We start from the raw sequence: 18,636 nt of genomic DNA, 5'->3' as shown, positions 1-18,636 counted from the left end.
AATAGATCATTCGAGTGACTTGCATGTTAGCGACGAAGTTTGGGCGAGATTGTACAACATCTTTGTTAAGAATTATAACCCGAACATTCTTAAACTAGAAGCTTACTATAAGTGGAAGTTTTTCATAAATAGTAGGTTTCCAAAAATAGAAACTTTTGAGAAATAGGAACTTTTCTCGAAAACCGTCACTGTCAATATAGTTGCCATATTAATAAACATACTTTATATCAAGTTAGACATTAACTAATCAAACGTTATAGATCAAGGTTGATATCCAGATCACTTACTTGCTTTACTTTCCTTCTTGCGTGAAATACTTCAACTGCTATTTAATGTGAGTTTCATATGATCCCTTTTACTCTTTACATTTTTGGGCTGAGAATACATGCGCAACTTTTATAACTGTTTTACACGTATCAACTATTAAACTGTGATATGTTGGGCTATGACCAGCAAGTCCCCAACCGACAAGTATAAACGATAACTTGTTACGGGGCAAACTTGAAAGTCTAGTCTAAATACAAGTACCAACTATTAAACTGTGATATGTTGGGCTATGACCAGCAAGTCCCCAACCGACAAGTATAAACAATAACTTGTTACGGGGCAAACTTGAAAGTCTAGTCTAAATATCAGTACCAACTGTTAAAACAATGCTATACCCGGCTATGTCCGACTAAGTCCCTACAGTGATATTTTTAATTGCTGCGGCATTCTTAATTATTGGGGATAGGCCTATCGGGAGTAACGTCCCCGATACATTTGACTAAGTCTTTGTATTACTTGATAATGAAATTAAACGACAAGGACAGAACAACTTGTCACGGGGTAAACAACGTTTAGTCTAAATATCACGCACTGGCATAACTTTTTGATCCTGCGGGAGATCAACTTGACTGGATCTGAGTGATCTACTTATGAGAACAAATCTTGTGGTCTAACACTATTACTGAAATCATTATTTATGACAAACCTATGAACTCACTCAACCTCGTGTTGACCTTTTTAAGCATGTTTATTCTCAGGTACTTAAATATTGCTTCCGCTGTATATCTACTGCTTTGATGATGATTGCTTGCTATGCTTGGAGTCTTCATTACATATCATATCAATTAAAGACATATTTATCTTCCGCTGCAAAACTCAACAAAACGTCTCATGTAGAGTCGTTCTCGTTTATACAACTGTGATTTGATATAATTAGTCACAAATACCCCAGGCCCTATTTGGGGGTGTGATAAACCATATCAAGCCACGTCTCCAAAACGCCATCTCCTTTCTCCGTGTTTCGTTCCAGCACGCCGGCTATTGAACCTAACAGCACGCCGCGTTAGCTGCGTGCTTGCGACGTGTTAGGTGCATTTTGACTCCAGCAGCACGAGTACATTAGAGATGTTCTAAGGGTTAAGGGTTATAACATGTACTTCTTGCTACGTCCCATAATATCATACTTTATCTCCATGTGTTTTTTTTTGTTTGGTTTGTTGTTTGTTTCATTTAGTGGGCGATTTTTATAGTTTCATTTCACCCATAAAGATATCTTTTTATTTTATCCATTTTGATGCCATTTATATGTATATATTATTAAGCACCAAGGTTTTGATCGTTTGAGTAACAAATACGATAACAAAATTCAAGGGTATGAATACTTAGTTTTCATTTATTTTGGGGTATAAAGTGCAATTTAAAGGGTTTAAAAGTTAACTTTTGATTTACTTCCGAGGTGTAAAGGATAATTTTAGAGTATAAAGTGTAAACTTTCTAATTAATATAAAAATTATTAAACAAAATTCACCAAAAATTTTAACGGTATTTTTTCCCCGCTATGAGTTACATTGTTTCGTAATCACCGTTAAATTATAAATAACTTTATGAACTAAATGCGACGAATTATATGCAAAACGGAGCTTCCAAGCACTACCAAAACAGACATTTATTTTTTAGTAATAAACACAAAGTGATTTAAATTAATAGTTTAGGTCCCTATAATATTTTTTAACATGCAAATATAATTGTCATAATATTAAATGTACATGATCACCCCCAAAGTACCCTTATCAAGCTGAAATAATTATAAAACGATTTAGTGAATTTTTCGCATAACTGAATTACCAAAGCGATGGTGCCACAATGCGCACCTGGTAAACTTTTTGCCTATGGATATATTCAACGTATCTTCATTTGCACCATAAAAAAAAAAAAAAAAAAAAAAAAAAAAAAAACTGGGCCGCCGCAACGCGCGACTCAATACATCTCTAGTTTGTTATGTTATTTAATTATTTATTATTTATTCAACTATCCCATTGTTGGGCCTCTTACATCCTTACAAAAGGTTTGAGGGTAACCCGAACAAGAAAACCGTTACAACTTTAATATCGTTTAACCATATATCACCAACATGGGCGATCTTAAGTGGGGACAAGGAGGGGCGCCCGTCCCCAGTCGATTTTGGAATTTTACTGAAATTTTTTTAGATTTTTCGACTTTGCCCCAGATGGATTATTTTTCGCCCCAAAACCTATATATTTTATCCCAAAACCTTCAAATTTTGTTCAAAAATCTTCAAATTTTGACCACAAACCTTCAAATTTTGTCCATAAACCTTCAAATTTTGCCCCAGAACCTCCATATTTTGCCCAAAAAGTTTCTGCAATTTTAAATTTTTTCGCCCCCAGTGAAAAAAATTCTGGTTCCGCCACTAATCACCAACCATATTAACAGAGATTAAAATGGTCGTTAATTAGTCGACACAATTAACTCATTGATTATGTGATTTCAAATTCTTTTTTTTTTTTTTTTCTAAATAGTTTGGTGGTTGTGCTCATTGGAGTATCTAATAATAATTCAGCATTTTTCATATCAAACTTCTAAATGTGTCATCCTTGTGTTATTTTAATTTTAAAGGTTGTTCACAATTTAAGAAATATCTATCAATATACAGTTATACACTATGTTCAATAACTTATCCGTATCGTTGTCGGGCAGAAACCGGGTACCCGGATTTTTAAACAAGTTTGAGCGTTATTTGAGTGTGTCGGGTCGGATCACACGCCTTTTGGGTTTTCACCCATCTGAATCACACACTTCTCACGCTCACCAAAAACACCAACAGAACGGTTAGAACAAATAAACGGATCAAATCATACTATTTCATCCAAAATTTAAATCATTTTCTCACTCCCGCCTTGTTACTCATACAGAAAAAAATTTAAAACCTAAAACAAAATGGATTCACCGTTTCCAGATTCAACCGAACAGCTCGTTGCGTCAGCTCTTCTTCTTCTCTCTTTATCTCCATGGTATCTCGATCAACTTCAATAATATTATATTCGCTATGATCTGAAGTTACGTTACGTTATTCTGAATATGAAATTGAATGCGTTTTTTTGTTGTTTTTGAATTCACTTAGCTCTAACGAAATCACACCTAAGTACGAACTTGATCGTTCGGAGAATCTGTTGCTGAGTAAATCGTTTTCGAGATCATCCGCATCATCTACTATGAGTAGCGACGATGTTTCGTCCGATGGAGCTCACGGCCGCGGTCTTTGTTTCATTACTAGCGCTAATTCTCGTTCTGATCGTGAGATTAACCTTAAGGTAATTGTTCATATTTTGTTGATGAAGTTTCAATTTGATCGAACTGACGCTCTGTTTTCTACACAATCCGTTGTTTAACTAGATGTAAGTTATATTTGAAATTTAGCGCCTATTATTGTGTATTCAATTCGCAATTGATTAATATCGTTCGAGATTTGTCTCTTTTAGAAGCTACTAACCTCATCCTTAATTTTAGCTTCACTGAAGCTCTCTGTTAATTTGTGAATCGTTTTCATTAGCTTCTTATAGATTACGTCAGCTTATTATTAGAATTTGTGTTTTGAATATTCAGTTTCAATTTGAAGCGGTTTTGTAAATTAAAATCGTTACAGAGATCAATCGTAGTTGTTGCTATCGTTATGTTGTATTGTATTTCATGTATTATTGTTAGTGTTCTGCACAAAAGCAATTTCATGTTGATAGATGTGATTTTATGGATTTAAATTTCAGGTAGTGAGGAAGAGTAGATCCAAAACGTTATGTATCTCCAACTGCCATCAAACAGAAAGGAAGGTTGCGTTTCCGAGCAGTAGCTTGTCGGAGACAACAGAAGGATCGTCGTGTTTGACAGGTGGCTCAAGCAGCTTTGTATCCAGCTCGGATAGCTGTAAGTCGAAGATGAAGAGAAAAAAGAAGCCGTCAGCTCAAGATGTGAAGAAGAAAACGATGAAGAAAAAGAAGCCGTATTATGTGGTTAGCTCGGCTCATTTGCTGCGTCGATCAGAAGCCATATTGAAGGTGCTGGGCTATATCGGCTTCGCTTCAGAAGTGAAGATTCGTCAGTTGCTCGGTGATAGCCCGGACACTAGCAAAGCGCTGAGAATGTAAGGCATTATTCTCTACTAACTCGCATTTTAGTGTCTTCGTGACTCTTAGATTTGCTGATTTCTGATCAACGATCCACAGTCTATTTGCTTGTTCATTTTTTCTGTGAATAATAATCTGCTCCCATTTGTTATTGAAAAATGATAAGAGTACTTTGTTTCATGATCAAACATAGAAATGTATATCACAAACATAAAAGGTTAGCCACATACATGTGAGTTAGTGAGTAGCCAGGCATTTTAAGCAATTTATTCAGAGTGTACACGTTTGGAAATATGATTGGTACAAAAATGTTGTGTAGGTTGCTGAAGAAAGAAAAGGTGAGAAGGTCAGGAGCTGGAGGGAGAACTGATCCATTCATTTATCAGGTAATCTTTGATGCCAAGGACTGCATATCATGTTCTTGTAGCTTTTATCTACTTAATCTTTGATTAATACTAACGTACAAAAAATTCAAGTCGTGTAATTCTGGTCATCAACAGACGTTTAATCTACTTATTTATTCTCCTATATAGTAATGTTTCGCTAGAATACATATTATCGATCTGGAGCTATAAAAGTCATCTAATAGTGGTTTGTTTTTGCAGATAGCTGCAAAGTAGCTGCTTAAGCTTAACTTGGAGATATTGGTTATACTGGTACACTTATATATACGGTTTAATAAAGGAGTCCACTAATTAGGAAGTTTTGTTTATGAAAAGTGAAAATATATGGATTAAATGCCTAGTAATAGTAAAGTATATATAAACATATGGTTACTTGTATCAAGTAATTTTGGGCAGAGTAGCCTTAGATTAAAATACTTGCTAGAAAAAAGTACATGAGGTTGAGATTAATAATTCAAGTGTAAGCCTTGTAATATTGGCCAGAGTAATTAGCTTATACAGTATTGGAGTATTGTATAGAAAAGTACTTGAGATCGACTGATGATTCAAGTGTATGCAGAAATCTCTCTTTTTTTATATATCATGTCTTTATTATATCGCTTTCAGATTATGTCTAAAGATCGCACACACATATTACCATCCCACTACACATCATCGCATATACACAGAATTAGTAAGTAGATGAGCTTTTCCTTGTTAGTATAATTGGAGAGGGTAAATAATTTTTTTTATTTGATGTCTTAACCTGATTATTTATGATCATTTCTGGCCTTTTGTTTACTTCAAAATATATCTTTTTAGTGGATAGTGAACTTTTTACGTGACATATATTGTGGACGCTATATATGTTTATGGGCTTGCAGTTGTTGGTAGTATTAGTTAATAGTTGATGAAAACAAAACCAAGGGATGACCCACATGTATCTTCTCCTGCCCCTGTTTCCCCAAGATACCCATTGTTTTCTCTTTCATCACGTTGAGATAAAATAAAATAAAATAAAATAAAATACTGCGTAAAGGAATAAAACATCTACGGAGTACTATTTAATTTCAACATTTAACTAACCTAGTTAACACTAGCACGCTTTTATTTTTATACTCGCAAAGTATATAATATAACTATATAAAAACATACATACATAAACACAAAATAAATATAATGTTTTCGTAGGCTAAATTATGAGGATATTTTTGTGAAATTAAATCATTGGAGTAGTATTTATCTTCACAAGTACACCAAATACAATATTGGAACACCCACAGAATCCATTAAAGATAACAAAAATAAGCCGACTTGTGCACAGTCTTGAACAAAACCATTTACAGTCAGCTTACCCCAATCATTAAATATTCAACCCACAGAAATTAATTTAATACATAAACAGACTTATTATATAAACACAGACTCCCATTTCATTCACATACAAATATATTCCATTCATAAATATATCATTCACAATGTCTAAAAGTAGACAAGATATTGTTACTGAATCAGAAGCCAAAGCAGAAGCAGTGACTAGAAAATTACAAATCGCTCATAACGATCAATCTGCTTTTGACAAAGAGGTGGTTCTTCGTCGAATTCGTTACCATAAATGTGTACGTAAACTCAAAGCCACTTTTGAGTCTCTAGTGAGTACTAGTAGTAACGACTCATTTGATCAACCAATCGACGTTTTCTCGTCTCCTTGACGATTAATCAATTATTTCAAGACGTACGGACGATCGTTAGGTGGCGACGTACGGACTGGAGATATGATGAGGTGAATGTACTACAAGTGATGTGTTGTGTACAAATTCTGATAGCAAGGTATTTGATTGTTGGTACGTCGTAACACAAACTTTATTGCAACGAAAGGTTTTCAGGCTGTTGAGTTGAGACCTTTTGGCCTGTTTGTTTAGGCCATGATAAAAATTTAAGCAAATAAATGGGAGGCTTATTTTGTTATTAATATTCTTTTTTCTTTATGAAACAGGTTAAGCTTATTTTGTTACTTCGTATTTGGTATGTGTAACTATATCTTTGAATTTATATGAATTAGAACCTCAAACTTTTATTAATCAACCTTCTGGTAAGACACTAGAAGGAAGAAAAACACCAAAACAAGAACAATTACAATGGCCTTGTAAGCCACAAGTTCCAATTAATATTATATTTATTTCTTTAAGATAACCAAGAGAAAGAGAAGTATCTAATCGAATCAAATATGACTCCTTTCTTCACCCGCTTTTCAGAAAATATCACACATTCACACCATTACGATACTGTGAAAGTATCCAAGATAAAGACACCACTATGACCATAAGCGAAGCTTGATATAGGCCTGGGAAGCCCATCCATCGATCCAAGTACACCAATCAGTCCAATTCATAAAATCTGGGAGGTCCATATCTATCCATCTCTTAACCCTTCACCAAATTTCCTTAGCAACATCACACGAAAATAAGATATGGCCTGCTTAGATTTACGTTTTAAAAATTGATTATGCACTTTAAATAATCAAAATCAGATAATCAGCTGTAGCAAAACGTGTTGCAGAGAAAATGTGTTCGGATTATATTATACTATTTGAAAACGAAATAATTAAATAATCAATTATTTTAGTGTTTGACAAATTAGATTATTTAATAATTTAACAAGTAAAATTACTAAAACAGACATATATAAATAATACTACACTCATTCATATGATTAATATGACTCATAGTACAAACTATTTATTACTATGATTCTTGAAAGTTTAATCATTATCTAATAAAAAAAAATATTATAGTATATTCTATAGGAACATATAATAGATATAAGAAAAAATTAATTTAAAGTAGCAATGTGGCAGTCTTAACAAAAGAACAAGAAGGGCATAACGGTATTTGAGGAATATATGAGTCAAACAATAGAAAGTAAATTATGCGTTTTGCAAACACTAACATGTGCCAAAAGAACAAGAAGGGCATCTAATCGCCTGAATTTCTAACCCTCTCTTTGAAAAATTAAGTCTTAATGGCAAACGATCCATTGCTAATCTCCACATGAAAACATTAATATTGATGTAAATAGAAGTCCGGGGACTAAAGTGTAAATAGAAGTCCAGGGACTGTAATGTATTTATCGATTGTATAGGGGCGTATTCTGTAATTTTGTCTGATTAATTTGTTAACGTTTGTTAATTCCGTTAACAACAATTATTTAGGTTTTAGGGTATATAATCATATGTAAAGAATCTGATGAAAGTAACTGAATAGATGAAATTGTTGAGTTCATCCTTCAATCTCTATCTTCATTGTTATCACTCTTTATGGTATCAGAGCTATAACAATGGAGTTTCGTGTCTAATTGTTTACCGTTCTGTGTCTGAATTGTTGTTCAATTCATTTTCGTGTTGAATTTGTCTTCGTGATAATCTTCATTTGCCCTTCCGCAAAACCCTAATTTGTCATTTCTATGTTCAATTCGCAATGGCTCAACCTAATTTTCAAAGTCCTCTTTACCTTCATCCGTCTGATGGTCCATGATCTTTATTAATCTAAGAGAAGCTCACCGGAACACAGATATGGCGTCATGCTTTGGAGATAGCATTATCCAATAAGCGTAAGCTAGGTTTTGTTACAGGATCAATTTCTAGACCTGTTGAGGCTAATGAAGCTGAGTTGTGGGATACCTGCAATAACATGGTTATAAGCTGGATTATGAGTTATGTAGTGGAGTCCATAGCTAAGTTTATAATGTTCATAGGTACATCTGCTGAAATCTGGAAACAACTGGAGACAAGGTTTGCGTTGAGCAATGGTTCAAGAAAGTATAAACTAGACAAAGAGACCTACTCTATTGAAAAACAAGGTATACCTGTTAATGAGTATTATACTAAGATCAAATGTGTGTGGGAAGAGCTGGATTCTTTGAATCAACTTCCAAGAGTTAATGCTGCTACCGTTGATGTTGTAATCTGTTAGCTGCTATAAATCAGCAGAAAGAAGAGCAACATTTATTTCAATTTTTGAATGGTCTTGATGATCATTATAGTGCTTTGAGAAGTCAATTGTTGCTTGTAAATCCTCTACCAAGTGTTGAATCTGCATGCTCTATGTTGTAATAAGAGGAAACTCAAAGAGAGATGTTTAGCACTATTGAAACACCTGCTCTGTACAGTAAAATGCCTCACAGAGACAAAATGCTCAATTTGTGGTTTCAAATGGCATCCACCCGAGAAATGTTGGGAAAAAGTAGGCTTTCCACACTGGCACAGTAAATACAAACAATATGTTGCTAAGCTGGCCATTCAAGGTGGACAAGGAAAGTGAAAACCAATGTTTAAGAAAGTTGTAGCTACTGTGGAGGGCAATAATGTGGTGTTTACATTTGAACAATATGAACAATTCTTGAGAAGCTTGCCACAAATGACTTGTAATGATGTGCAGGGGATGAATCACTAAGATGATGAGTTGAAACATCATTTTGATGCAGGTATTCTAACTAGTTCTTTACTTAAAAATGAGTAGATATTAGATACTGATGCCACTGACCATATAACTCCTGTGTCTGAAAATATTATTGAGGCTAAAATTCTACTCTATAAACCTCATATTAAGCTTCCATATGGGAATTCTTCTGTTATAAATCATATTGGAAAGATTCAACTTAAGAATAATATGACTTTGAAGGATGTTCTTGTTGTTCCATCTTTCAAATTTAGTCTGTGCCTAAACTTACCAGAGATCAGTCCTGTGTTGTGGTGTTTTATTCACAATTTTGTGTTGTTCAGGATTTGATAACAAGGAAGGTGATAGGCCTGGGTAAAAGAAGAGATTACATGTACTACTTGATCAATGTGCCTCTGCATCAGATTGATCAAAGGTTAGACAAGATGATTGTTTTTGTCACAAATGACTGTATTTTTTTTTTTACTATAAGTAAAGGTGTATGTGCTAGTAATAGTAAAGTGGTCAATTCTTATAGCTTGTGGCATCATAGGCTAGGACATGTGTCAAATTCAAAATTGAAATGTATTTCTTTTTGTGTCTATGTTGATTAATAAAAGGAATAAAGACAATGTTTGTGTATCTTGTTTGATGGCTAAGCCAACTGTCTCCTTTTCCTCTTAGTAGCTCACATAGTGATACTATCATCCAGCTTATACACATTGATATATGGGGTCCATATAATGTGGTTTATGAAGGAAAATATATGTTCTTCTTGACTATTGTGGATGATTGCAGTAGGGCAACTTGGGTGTATTTACTAGTAAACAAAAGTGATTGCTTCAGTGTATTCCAATCCTTTCTGAAGTTTGTTAAAAATTAGTTCGACAAGAAGGTTAAAGTAGTAAAATCAGATTATGCTTTAGAGTTTCTAAAAGGTGATATTGACAGATATTTAGCTAAGAAAGGAATTGAACATCAAACTTCAGGTCTTGATAGACCACAACAAAATGGAAGTGTTGAAAGGAAACGTAGGCATATACTTGAAGTGGCTAGGGCATTGTGGTTTCAAGCTAATTTGCCTTTAAGTTTTGGGAGATTGTGTTACGACTGCAATATACTTAATCAACAGATATCCTTCTTATGTTCTACAAAATAAGACACCATATAAAGTCCTACTTAAGAAACCACCTGCTTATGATCATCTCAGAGTTTTTGGTTATGAATCCTTGCAGAGTAACAGATAAGTATCAAGAAAGAGGTGTGCCATGTGTGTTTGTTGGTTATCCACCTCATCAAAAGGGATATGGTATTGCTCGATTTATACATCTTTATCTTCACAATACCGGGTTCCATTTCATTGGTTTTGTGATAAGGAATGAAGATTTTATGAAGATTAACGCCTTTTTGTATCATCGTGTTATTTGGTAATTTTTGGTGTTTTTCAAGTGTTTCGGGGTCTAAAAGTCATATATAAATTTCCAAGTTCGAACCCGAGTTAACGCCAAATTTTAAAATGACTTTTTAAGTTAAAAAGGTCGTTCCAGGCCTTGGTTTCGCGATAATCATGCTCGCTATCGCGAGTAGGGGTGTTCATCGGTTCGGTTTTTGTTTTTCGGTTTATTCGGTTCGATTTTTTCGGTTTTGAAACTTATAAAATTAAAACCGAAAACCAAACCGAAATCAAATTTAAATATCAAAACTATAACCAAAACCAAACCGAAAACCGAATTTGATTTTGGGTTGGTTTCGGTTAAAACCAAAAATCATTAAAAATAAAAATCCTAATTAGCGTAAACTTACATATTAATTAGGAATAACAGTTGTGGAATTAATTTAAGTATACAGAATATATAACATGTTTATTGTTTAATAAAAATGTAATAATACATGAAATATAATATAATAATATAAATATACAAATATTATAATTATAAATACGTTTTAATATGTTATTAATTTGAATTTGGTTTTTAATTCGGTTTTCGGTTAACCAAATTTAAAGTTTTCCAAACCAAAAATCGAATTACGAATTCGGTTTCGATCGATCCGAAAACCGTTTGAAAAATTCGGTTTGGTTTTTTTTGGTTTGGATTCGATTTTGGATCGATTGAAACCGAAACCGAATTCGTAATTCGGTTTTTGGTTTCAAAAATTTTAAATTTGGTTAATCGAAAACCGTATTAAAAACCGAATTCAAATTAATAACATATTAAAACATATTTATAATTATAATATTTATATATTTATATTATATTTGATGTATTATTACATTTTTTAGTAAATAATAAACATCTTATATACCATTTATACTTAAATTAATTTCACAACCGTTATTCCTAATTTATATGTAAGTTTATGCTGGTTAGGATTTTTATTGTTAGTGATTTTCGATTTTAACCGAAACCAAACCGAAATCAAATTCGGTTTTCGGTTAGGTTTTGGTTATGGTTTTGATATTTAAATTTGGTTTCGGTTTGGTTTTCGCTTTTGATTTTATAAGTTTCAAAACCGAAATAATCGAATCGAATAAACCAAAAAACCAAAAACCGAACCGATGAACACCCCTAGTGCACACCCCTAATCGCGGGGTGAGGGTCGAAGGTATGTACGCGAACTGAGAAAGAGAAAAGTGACCGCGAAAACCAGGATTATCAGGTCTCACAATTGCGAGGAGGATAGTGTACAGAGGCTCGCGATCGTGAGCGTATGTCGGCCAGACCAAAATTATAAATTAATGAGCTCGTTTTAGTTTGGGGATAGCACAAAGTTCTTTCGAACTTAGGCTTTTCTAGGGCGATTTTGGCCATTCAAAGACCCATCTTCACCAAATCTGTGACGCCCCGTACAAAATCATCGTGTACGGTACATCAACAACAGGATCATTACAAGGTCAAACACTATATGCTGTTTGAAAACCAGTTTTGCATTCATGAACAAATAATGTTTTACAAAAGATGAATAGGAAACATTAACATGAGTACATGATACTAAGGTCATTACAAAGCTATTGTTTTGAAAATAACATAAGTTGCGAATGCAAAGTAAAAGTTCTATGCTTGAGACATCTCTAAGTAATGCAGCGGATAACTAATACAGCAGGTCCTTAACAACAATTCAATAACAGCATGACATCAAGTCTAATAGTGGAAGCAATAAACCTCTAGGCACCTGATAAATACATGCTTAAAAAGTCAACACGAATGTTGGTGAGCTATAGTTTGGTTGTATTCAGTAATGTAATGTAGGCCACGAGATTTCAGTGCTTCAAACAAGCGTTTCAAATCAGTGATTCAAATCAGTATGATAAAGTATATGTATAACCGTGGGCACCCGGTAACTAGACTTAACATTTATAACCCCCTGAAAGTACACTTGGCGAGTGCGTATGTTCACGAAGTATTTAACACCCATTAAATGATAGCGCGACTAGCCCGAGTGGGGATGTCAAACCCTATGGATCCATATCTAAGATTCGCGTTCACCGGTTCAAAAACCAATGACTAAACGTTACCGTGCTAAAGGGAATATTTATGCCGTTGTATAACCCGCACACATATAAAGTTTAAGTACTCGTTCCTAGTATGTAAAACGTAAAAAGCGCATGTATTCTCTGTCCCAAAAATAGTAAAAGTGATAAAAAGGGATGCTATAACTCACAGTGATAAAAGCGGTAAAGTCGGTAATGAAAGTACGCAAGTAGTAAGTCGGTCCAAAAGGTCGTCAACCTAAATCAAAGGTTACTAGGTCAGTAGGTTGTCTTTATATATTCCAATAGTGCATAAAATAAGTTTAAGTGTCATCATCATCATCATTCATCATTCATAAAAGCTAAGTAAGTTTGACAAGAATAGAGATCGAAACAATAGGGTGACTTCGGTCAGCCGCTACGACATCTACGTAAATCGAAAAGACGCATAATAAGTGCCTATGGCTCCGTATATGAGTCCTCTAGTTTTTGACCAATTTCTAGACTCAAAGTAGTCTTAGTTTGACCGTGGTGACGGTTTAAGTGCGAGTAGGTCTGAATTTTCAGCACAACGTTACAAATGAGCATTGACTTTCGGAAGGCCATAAATCCTAAACCGTAACTCGGATTAAGACGAGGCCTAAACGGAAAATCATCTACTCGAACCAAAATAACTGAAAATCAACTTTCCAGTTTCACAGGTGGTCTGATCAGATACGAAAAACAGTATTTAAGTGCTCCGGTGGGGTTCTTGGTGCTTGATGCTCATCACGGTTCTCATCCTTGATGCTTGTAGCTTCAAGTGTACAACTCGTTGATGGTTTAGCATCACTTTTGACCAAGATTCACCATCAATACACAATATGTTAAGACCAAGTAAGAACACAACTCATTCATGAGTCTTAGATGGATGATGAACCAAGGTTACATCATATCCTTAGTCTTAACACAATTTCAAATCACAATAACAACTAAAGCTACAAACTTTACATCAATTCAATAAGTATAAGTAAAATCTAAGTCAAATGAGGTGATGGATGTCATAACCCGTCCTTAACCATAAGAACGTGTTAGATAACGTATGATTCCATTGCGAGGTATTGACCTCTATATGCGACATTTTTAAAAAGGAAAACTGCATATATTATACATTACAAACCAAACCATTATTTTTGTTACAAGCTTTAGACAATAAAAAGATGATTATCGTTTAACGATAATCTTCGACTTACAAACTTTACAAATGATAATAACAACACGATTTCTAGCATATTTTACAACACACGTCCTCGGATATGCAGTTTTATTTTTGACACAAATATGAGTACGCATGATCCTGCTTAGATTCAACATAATGCAGCGGAAGCTTTAATTATCACCTGAGAATAAACATGTTTAAAACGTCAACATAAAGTTGGTGAGATATAGGTTTAGTGCGCAGCAATATATATATATAGACCACAAGATTTCGTATATAAACATTTCAATAAAAATATTCTAAGTGGTTGAGCACTTGGTAACCATACTTAACATTTTCACGTCGCATATTCCCTTTAATATGAAATCTTACTACACCGTACCAAGTGTAGTCACAAAACGAAGTACTGTGCAACCGTTGAATACTGGTCGTCCAGTCCGATTGGGGTTGTCAAGCCCGATAGATCTATCAACAGGATTCGCGTTTACAATACCGCTGTAAATATTAGTTACCAAGCTACAGGGAAGTATGCCAGTGGTACAACTCAACGTAGAATATATTTTTCAGTTACTTGTGTCCATAATGTAAAACATAAAATACATGTATTCTCATCCCGAAATATTTAGAGTTTAAAAGTGGGACTATATACTCACTCTTGTCTTGATGATATATATATTTTGACTCGGTCTTCCGGTTGATATCACGAACCTATCCATATATAATATATCAATATGTTTTCATTTTAAAACAAACGTTATATATATATATACTTGTTATACTTTTAATATTTTGAATATTTCCTTAGTCCGTAGTTAGCATTCCGATGTTAGTAATTCAATTTTTAATGGTTCATTTTTAGATGTTTAATATACCCGCAATAAACAAAACCCCCAACGAAATAAATAAAACCCCATCGTATATGTATTGGTCGAGATTAATCTTGACCCATGGTACCGGTGTTGTCAAATGACGTGTTGCGTACATAAAGTACCGGTGTTGTCAAATGACGTGTTGCGTACAATCATGGGATCTTATGATTAATCTTCTCGTGTTGTTTACGGGTGATCCTGAACCATATAAAATTGAATTATAAGTACATATATATAAAATATCATGTTATCTTAGAAATATGTGATTTATATCATTTTTTTCCAATTGATCCCGTAGTTGAAATGATCTAGGATAACCAATTTTGTTTCGGTCATAGTTTCTTCGTTACAAATCCGTTTTCGTTGATTCAAATTGCCATCTTCTTGGATCGAGTTCTTCTTTAAGACTATGAACTGTAAATACCTTGGTTTGTATTCAAAATCATACGGCATAAGTGAAACATTAGTGAAACATATGAAGTTAAACATTTTTGTTACAACAAAATCATTTAATGACCATTTTTCTCAAAATACTTATACTTTGAAAAACCAAGTTTTACCTTGTTAAATTAGCATATACATAAGTTATATTACAGGTCTTGAAGTATTTTAAAAGTTAAGTTAGAAGGATCTATTTAGTTTGCAAACAAGTTTGAAAACATTCAAACTATGTTCTTGTTGTTAAACTTTTGTACCACAAAATAAGATAGCTATATATATATGAATCGAATAAGGTTATGAACATAGATTCTACCTCAAGTTCCTTGGATAAGTTTGCTGTAAAAGAGGAGTAAGAAGCTAGAATCAAAAGGGTGATAGAAGTGGATGAAAGATTGGAAGTAAGTTGGTGTTCTTGGAGGGTTTTCTTGAAGTGTTTTTGTATGGTTTTCTTATGGTGTTTTGGTATGGTTTTTGAAGTTAGATCTTCTTGGAAACTTTGCTGAATTGATTAAGGGTTTTAAGGCTTCAAAGTATGTGTGTGTTTTGGCTAGAAAGTTGAAGTAAAATGAATGAAGATGATGATACATATAAAGGCCATAAAAACGTGGCCATGAGGAGACAAGACAAGGTTTTCTCTTGTATTTTTGTATAATAATTCATGCATGCATCCAAATTCCAATTACCTTGCTCTAAGGGCAGTAACAAGGGTGGGTTAGGTGGTGATTTGATGTGTATTTACTATTAGTAAATACGTATAGAAGCTAGGTATGATACGAGTACTTATACTCTAGATATACGTATAGAAATTTTGTGAAAAATGGAATGAGGATTCAAATATAGCTATCTTTTGTGAATACACTTATATGGTTTTATGTATTTAAGTTCTTAAAAGTGATTAAATACATTACTTATACGATATATGTATAACATTATAAGTCTTAAGTATTTATGTCAAATAACGTTACGTATAGTTATCGTTTTGAAAACTTAAGTTAGTAGTTTCAAAATATACTTATAACTTGTTGTTATTAATACAAAATGAGATATTAAAACATTTATTAATCATGTTAAATATGTATATATACATTTATATACACAAACGTATAATTATCATATATTGTATAGTTCGTGATATCATCGGTCAAACTAGACGGTCAAACGTTGTGTAAAACTCTTTTCGGAAATATAAGTCTCGACAATTTGGATTGCTTATCATGTTGGCAAGGTTTAATTTATGTAAATATTAATCTTATAAGTATAGTATGATCGAAAAAGTGCGGGTCGTTACATTACCTCCCCGTTAAATAAATTTCGTCCCGAAATTTTAAAATTGTACCTATTTTGCGTCATCGAGAAACAAGTGTGGATACTTTTGCTTCATCTGATCCTCTCGTTCCCAAGTAAACTCGGGACCTCTTCTAGCATTCCAACGAACCTTAACAATCGGTATATTACTCTGTTTGAGCTTTTTAACTTCACGGTCCATGATTTCGATTGGTTCTTCGACGAATTGTAGTTTCTCGTCGACATGGATTTCTTCAAGAGGAATGGTAAGGTCTTCCTTTGCAAGACACTTCTTAAGGTTCGAGATGTGAAAGGTATTATGTACTCCGGCGAGTTGTTGCGGTAACTCGAGTCGATAAGCTACCGGTCCAATGCGTTCGATGATCTTGAACGGGCCTACGTACCTTGGGTTCAGTTTACCCCTTTTGCCGAAACGTATTACACCTTTCCAAGGTGACACCTTTAGCATAACCATGTCCCCAACCTGAAACTCTAATGGTTTCCTTCGAACATTGGCGTAGCTCTTTTGGCGACTACGGGATGTTTTCAATCTCTCCTTGATTTGTACTATCTTCTCGGTCGTTTCGTGTATGATCTCGGGACCAGTTAAATGTCGATCTCCTACTTCATTCCAACAGATAGGAGATCTACACTTCCTTCCGTACAATGCTTCGAATGGCGCAGCTCCAATGCTCGCATGATAACTATTATTATACGAGAATTCTGCTAACGGTAGATATTTATCCCATCCGTTTCCAAAATCGATCACACATGCCCTGAGCATGTCTTCGAGAGTCTGAATCGTTCTCTCACTCTGTCCATCGGTTTGTGGATGATATGCGGTACTCATATCCAACCGAGTTCCTAGTGCCTCCTGTAGTGATTGCCAGAATTTTGAGGTAAATCTACTATCACGATCGGATATAATGGAAATAGGTATTCCATGCCTTGAAACAACTTCCTTTATATACAATCGTAATAGTTTCTCCATTCTATCCGTTTCCTTTATAGGCAAGAAATGTGCAGACTTGGTGAGACGATCAACAATCACCCAAATGGTGTCGTATCCCCAGGCAGTCTTTGGTAACTTCGTGATGAAATCCATGGTAATACCGTCCCATTTCCATTCTGGAATTTCTGGTTGTTGAAGTAACCCTGACGGCTTCTGGTGTTCTGCTTTAACCTTGGAACAAGTTAAACACTCCCCAACATATGTTGCAACGTCTGTTTTTAAATTAGGCCACCAATAATGCGTCTTAAGATCTTGGTACATCTTTCCAACTCCAGGATGTATCGAATATCTTGTCTTATGTGCCTCGTTCAATATCAACTTCCTTAATCCACCCAACTTCGGTACCCAAATACGATTTGCAAAATATCGAATTCCATCTTCCCGCATAACGAGTTGCTTCTCATACTTCTTCATTATTTCATTTCCTATATTTTCTTTAGTAAGTGCTTCTCGTTGAACTTCTTTGATTTGTGAGTTGAGATTCATGCGAATTTTTATGTTCATCGCTCGTACTCGAATTGGTTCTCGTTCCTTCCTGCTTAGAGCGTCGGCCACCACGTTCGCTTTCCCGGGATGATAACGAATTTCACAATCATAGTCATTTATTAACTCAACCCACCTACGTTGCCTCATGTTCAGCTGTTTTTGATCGAAAATATGTTGAAGGCTTTTATGATCAGTAAACACAGTGAATTTAACCCCATACAAGTAATGTCTCCACATCTTCAATGCAAACACGACTGCTCCCAGTTCTAGATCATGCGTCGTATAATTCCGCTCGTAAATCTTCAATTGTCGGGATGCAAATGCAATTACTTTCTTTCGTTGCATAAGAACACAACCAAAACCTTGTCGCGAAGCGTCACAATATATTTCAAAATCATCGTTCCCTTCAGGTAACGATAAAATAGGCACCGTAGTTAACTTCTTCTTCAATAATTGAAATGCGTTCTCCTGCTCCGAGGTCCATTCGTATTTCTTCCCTTTTTGCGTTAATGCTGTCAACGGCTTAGCTATTCGAGAAAAATCTTGAATAAACCTTCTATAATAACCGGCTAAACCCAAAAATTGGCGTATCTGCATTGGTGTCTTAGGAGTCTCCCATTTTTCAATGGCTTCAATTTTTGATGGATCAACC

The 18,636-nt window shown here is 34.4% G+C and overlaps 1 protein-coding gene across 1 annotated transcript; it reads left to right on the top strand.

The window, feature by feature from the left end:
- The first annotated feature begins 3,225 nt into the window (after positions 1-3,225).
- LOC139841758 (uncharacterized) lies at positions 3,226-5,026 on the top strand. The gene is made up of 5 exons (XM_071831964.1): positions 3,226-3,299; positions 3,410-3,599; positions 4,050-4,423; positions 4,726-4,792; positions 5,012-5,026. Exons 1-5 carry the CDS (start codon positions 3,226-3,228, stop codon positions 5,024-5,026), a joined length of 720 nt encoding a protein of 239 aa, XP_071688065.1.
- The last annotated feature ends 13,610 nt before the right edge of the window (positions 5,027-18,636 follow it).

This window comes from Rutidosis leptorrhynchoides, chromosome 1, assembly GCF_046630445.1.
Source record: "Rutidosis leptorrhynchoides isolate AG116_Rl617_1_P2 chromosome 1, CSIRO_AGI_Rlap_v1, whole genome shotgun sequence".
Lineage (NCBI taxonomy): Eukaryota > Viridiplantae > Streptophyta > Magnoliopsida > Asterales > Asteraceae > Rutidosis > Rutidosis leptorrhynchoides.
Note: the sequence above shows the minus strand (reverse complement) of the source record. Positions and strands in the feature narration are given on the sequence as shown.

Bases quoted from the DNA above. Each gene is read 5' to 3' on its own strand.
- LOC139841758 (XM_071831964.1), top strand. From the start codon at position 3,226: ATGGATTCACCGTTTCCAGATTCAACCGAACAGCTCGTTGCGTCAGCT. The intron at 3,300-3,409 runs GTATCTCGATCA...GAATTCACTTAG, and splicing joins CTTCTCTCTTTATCTCCATG to CTCTAACGAAATCACACCTA. The intron at 4,424-4,725 runs GTAAGGCATTAT...AATGTTGTGTAG, and splicing joins ACTAGCAAAGCGCTGAGAAT to GTTGCTGAAGAAAGAAAAGG.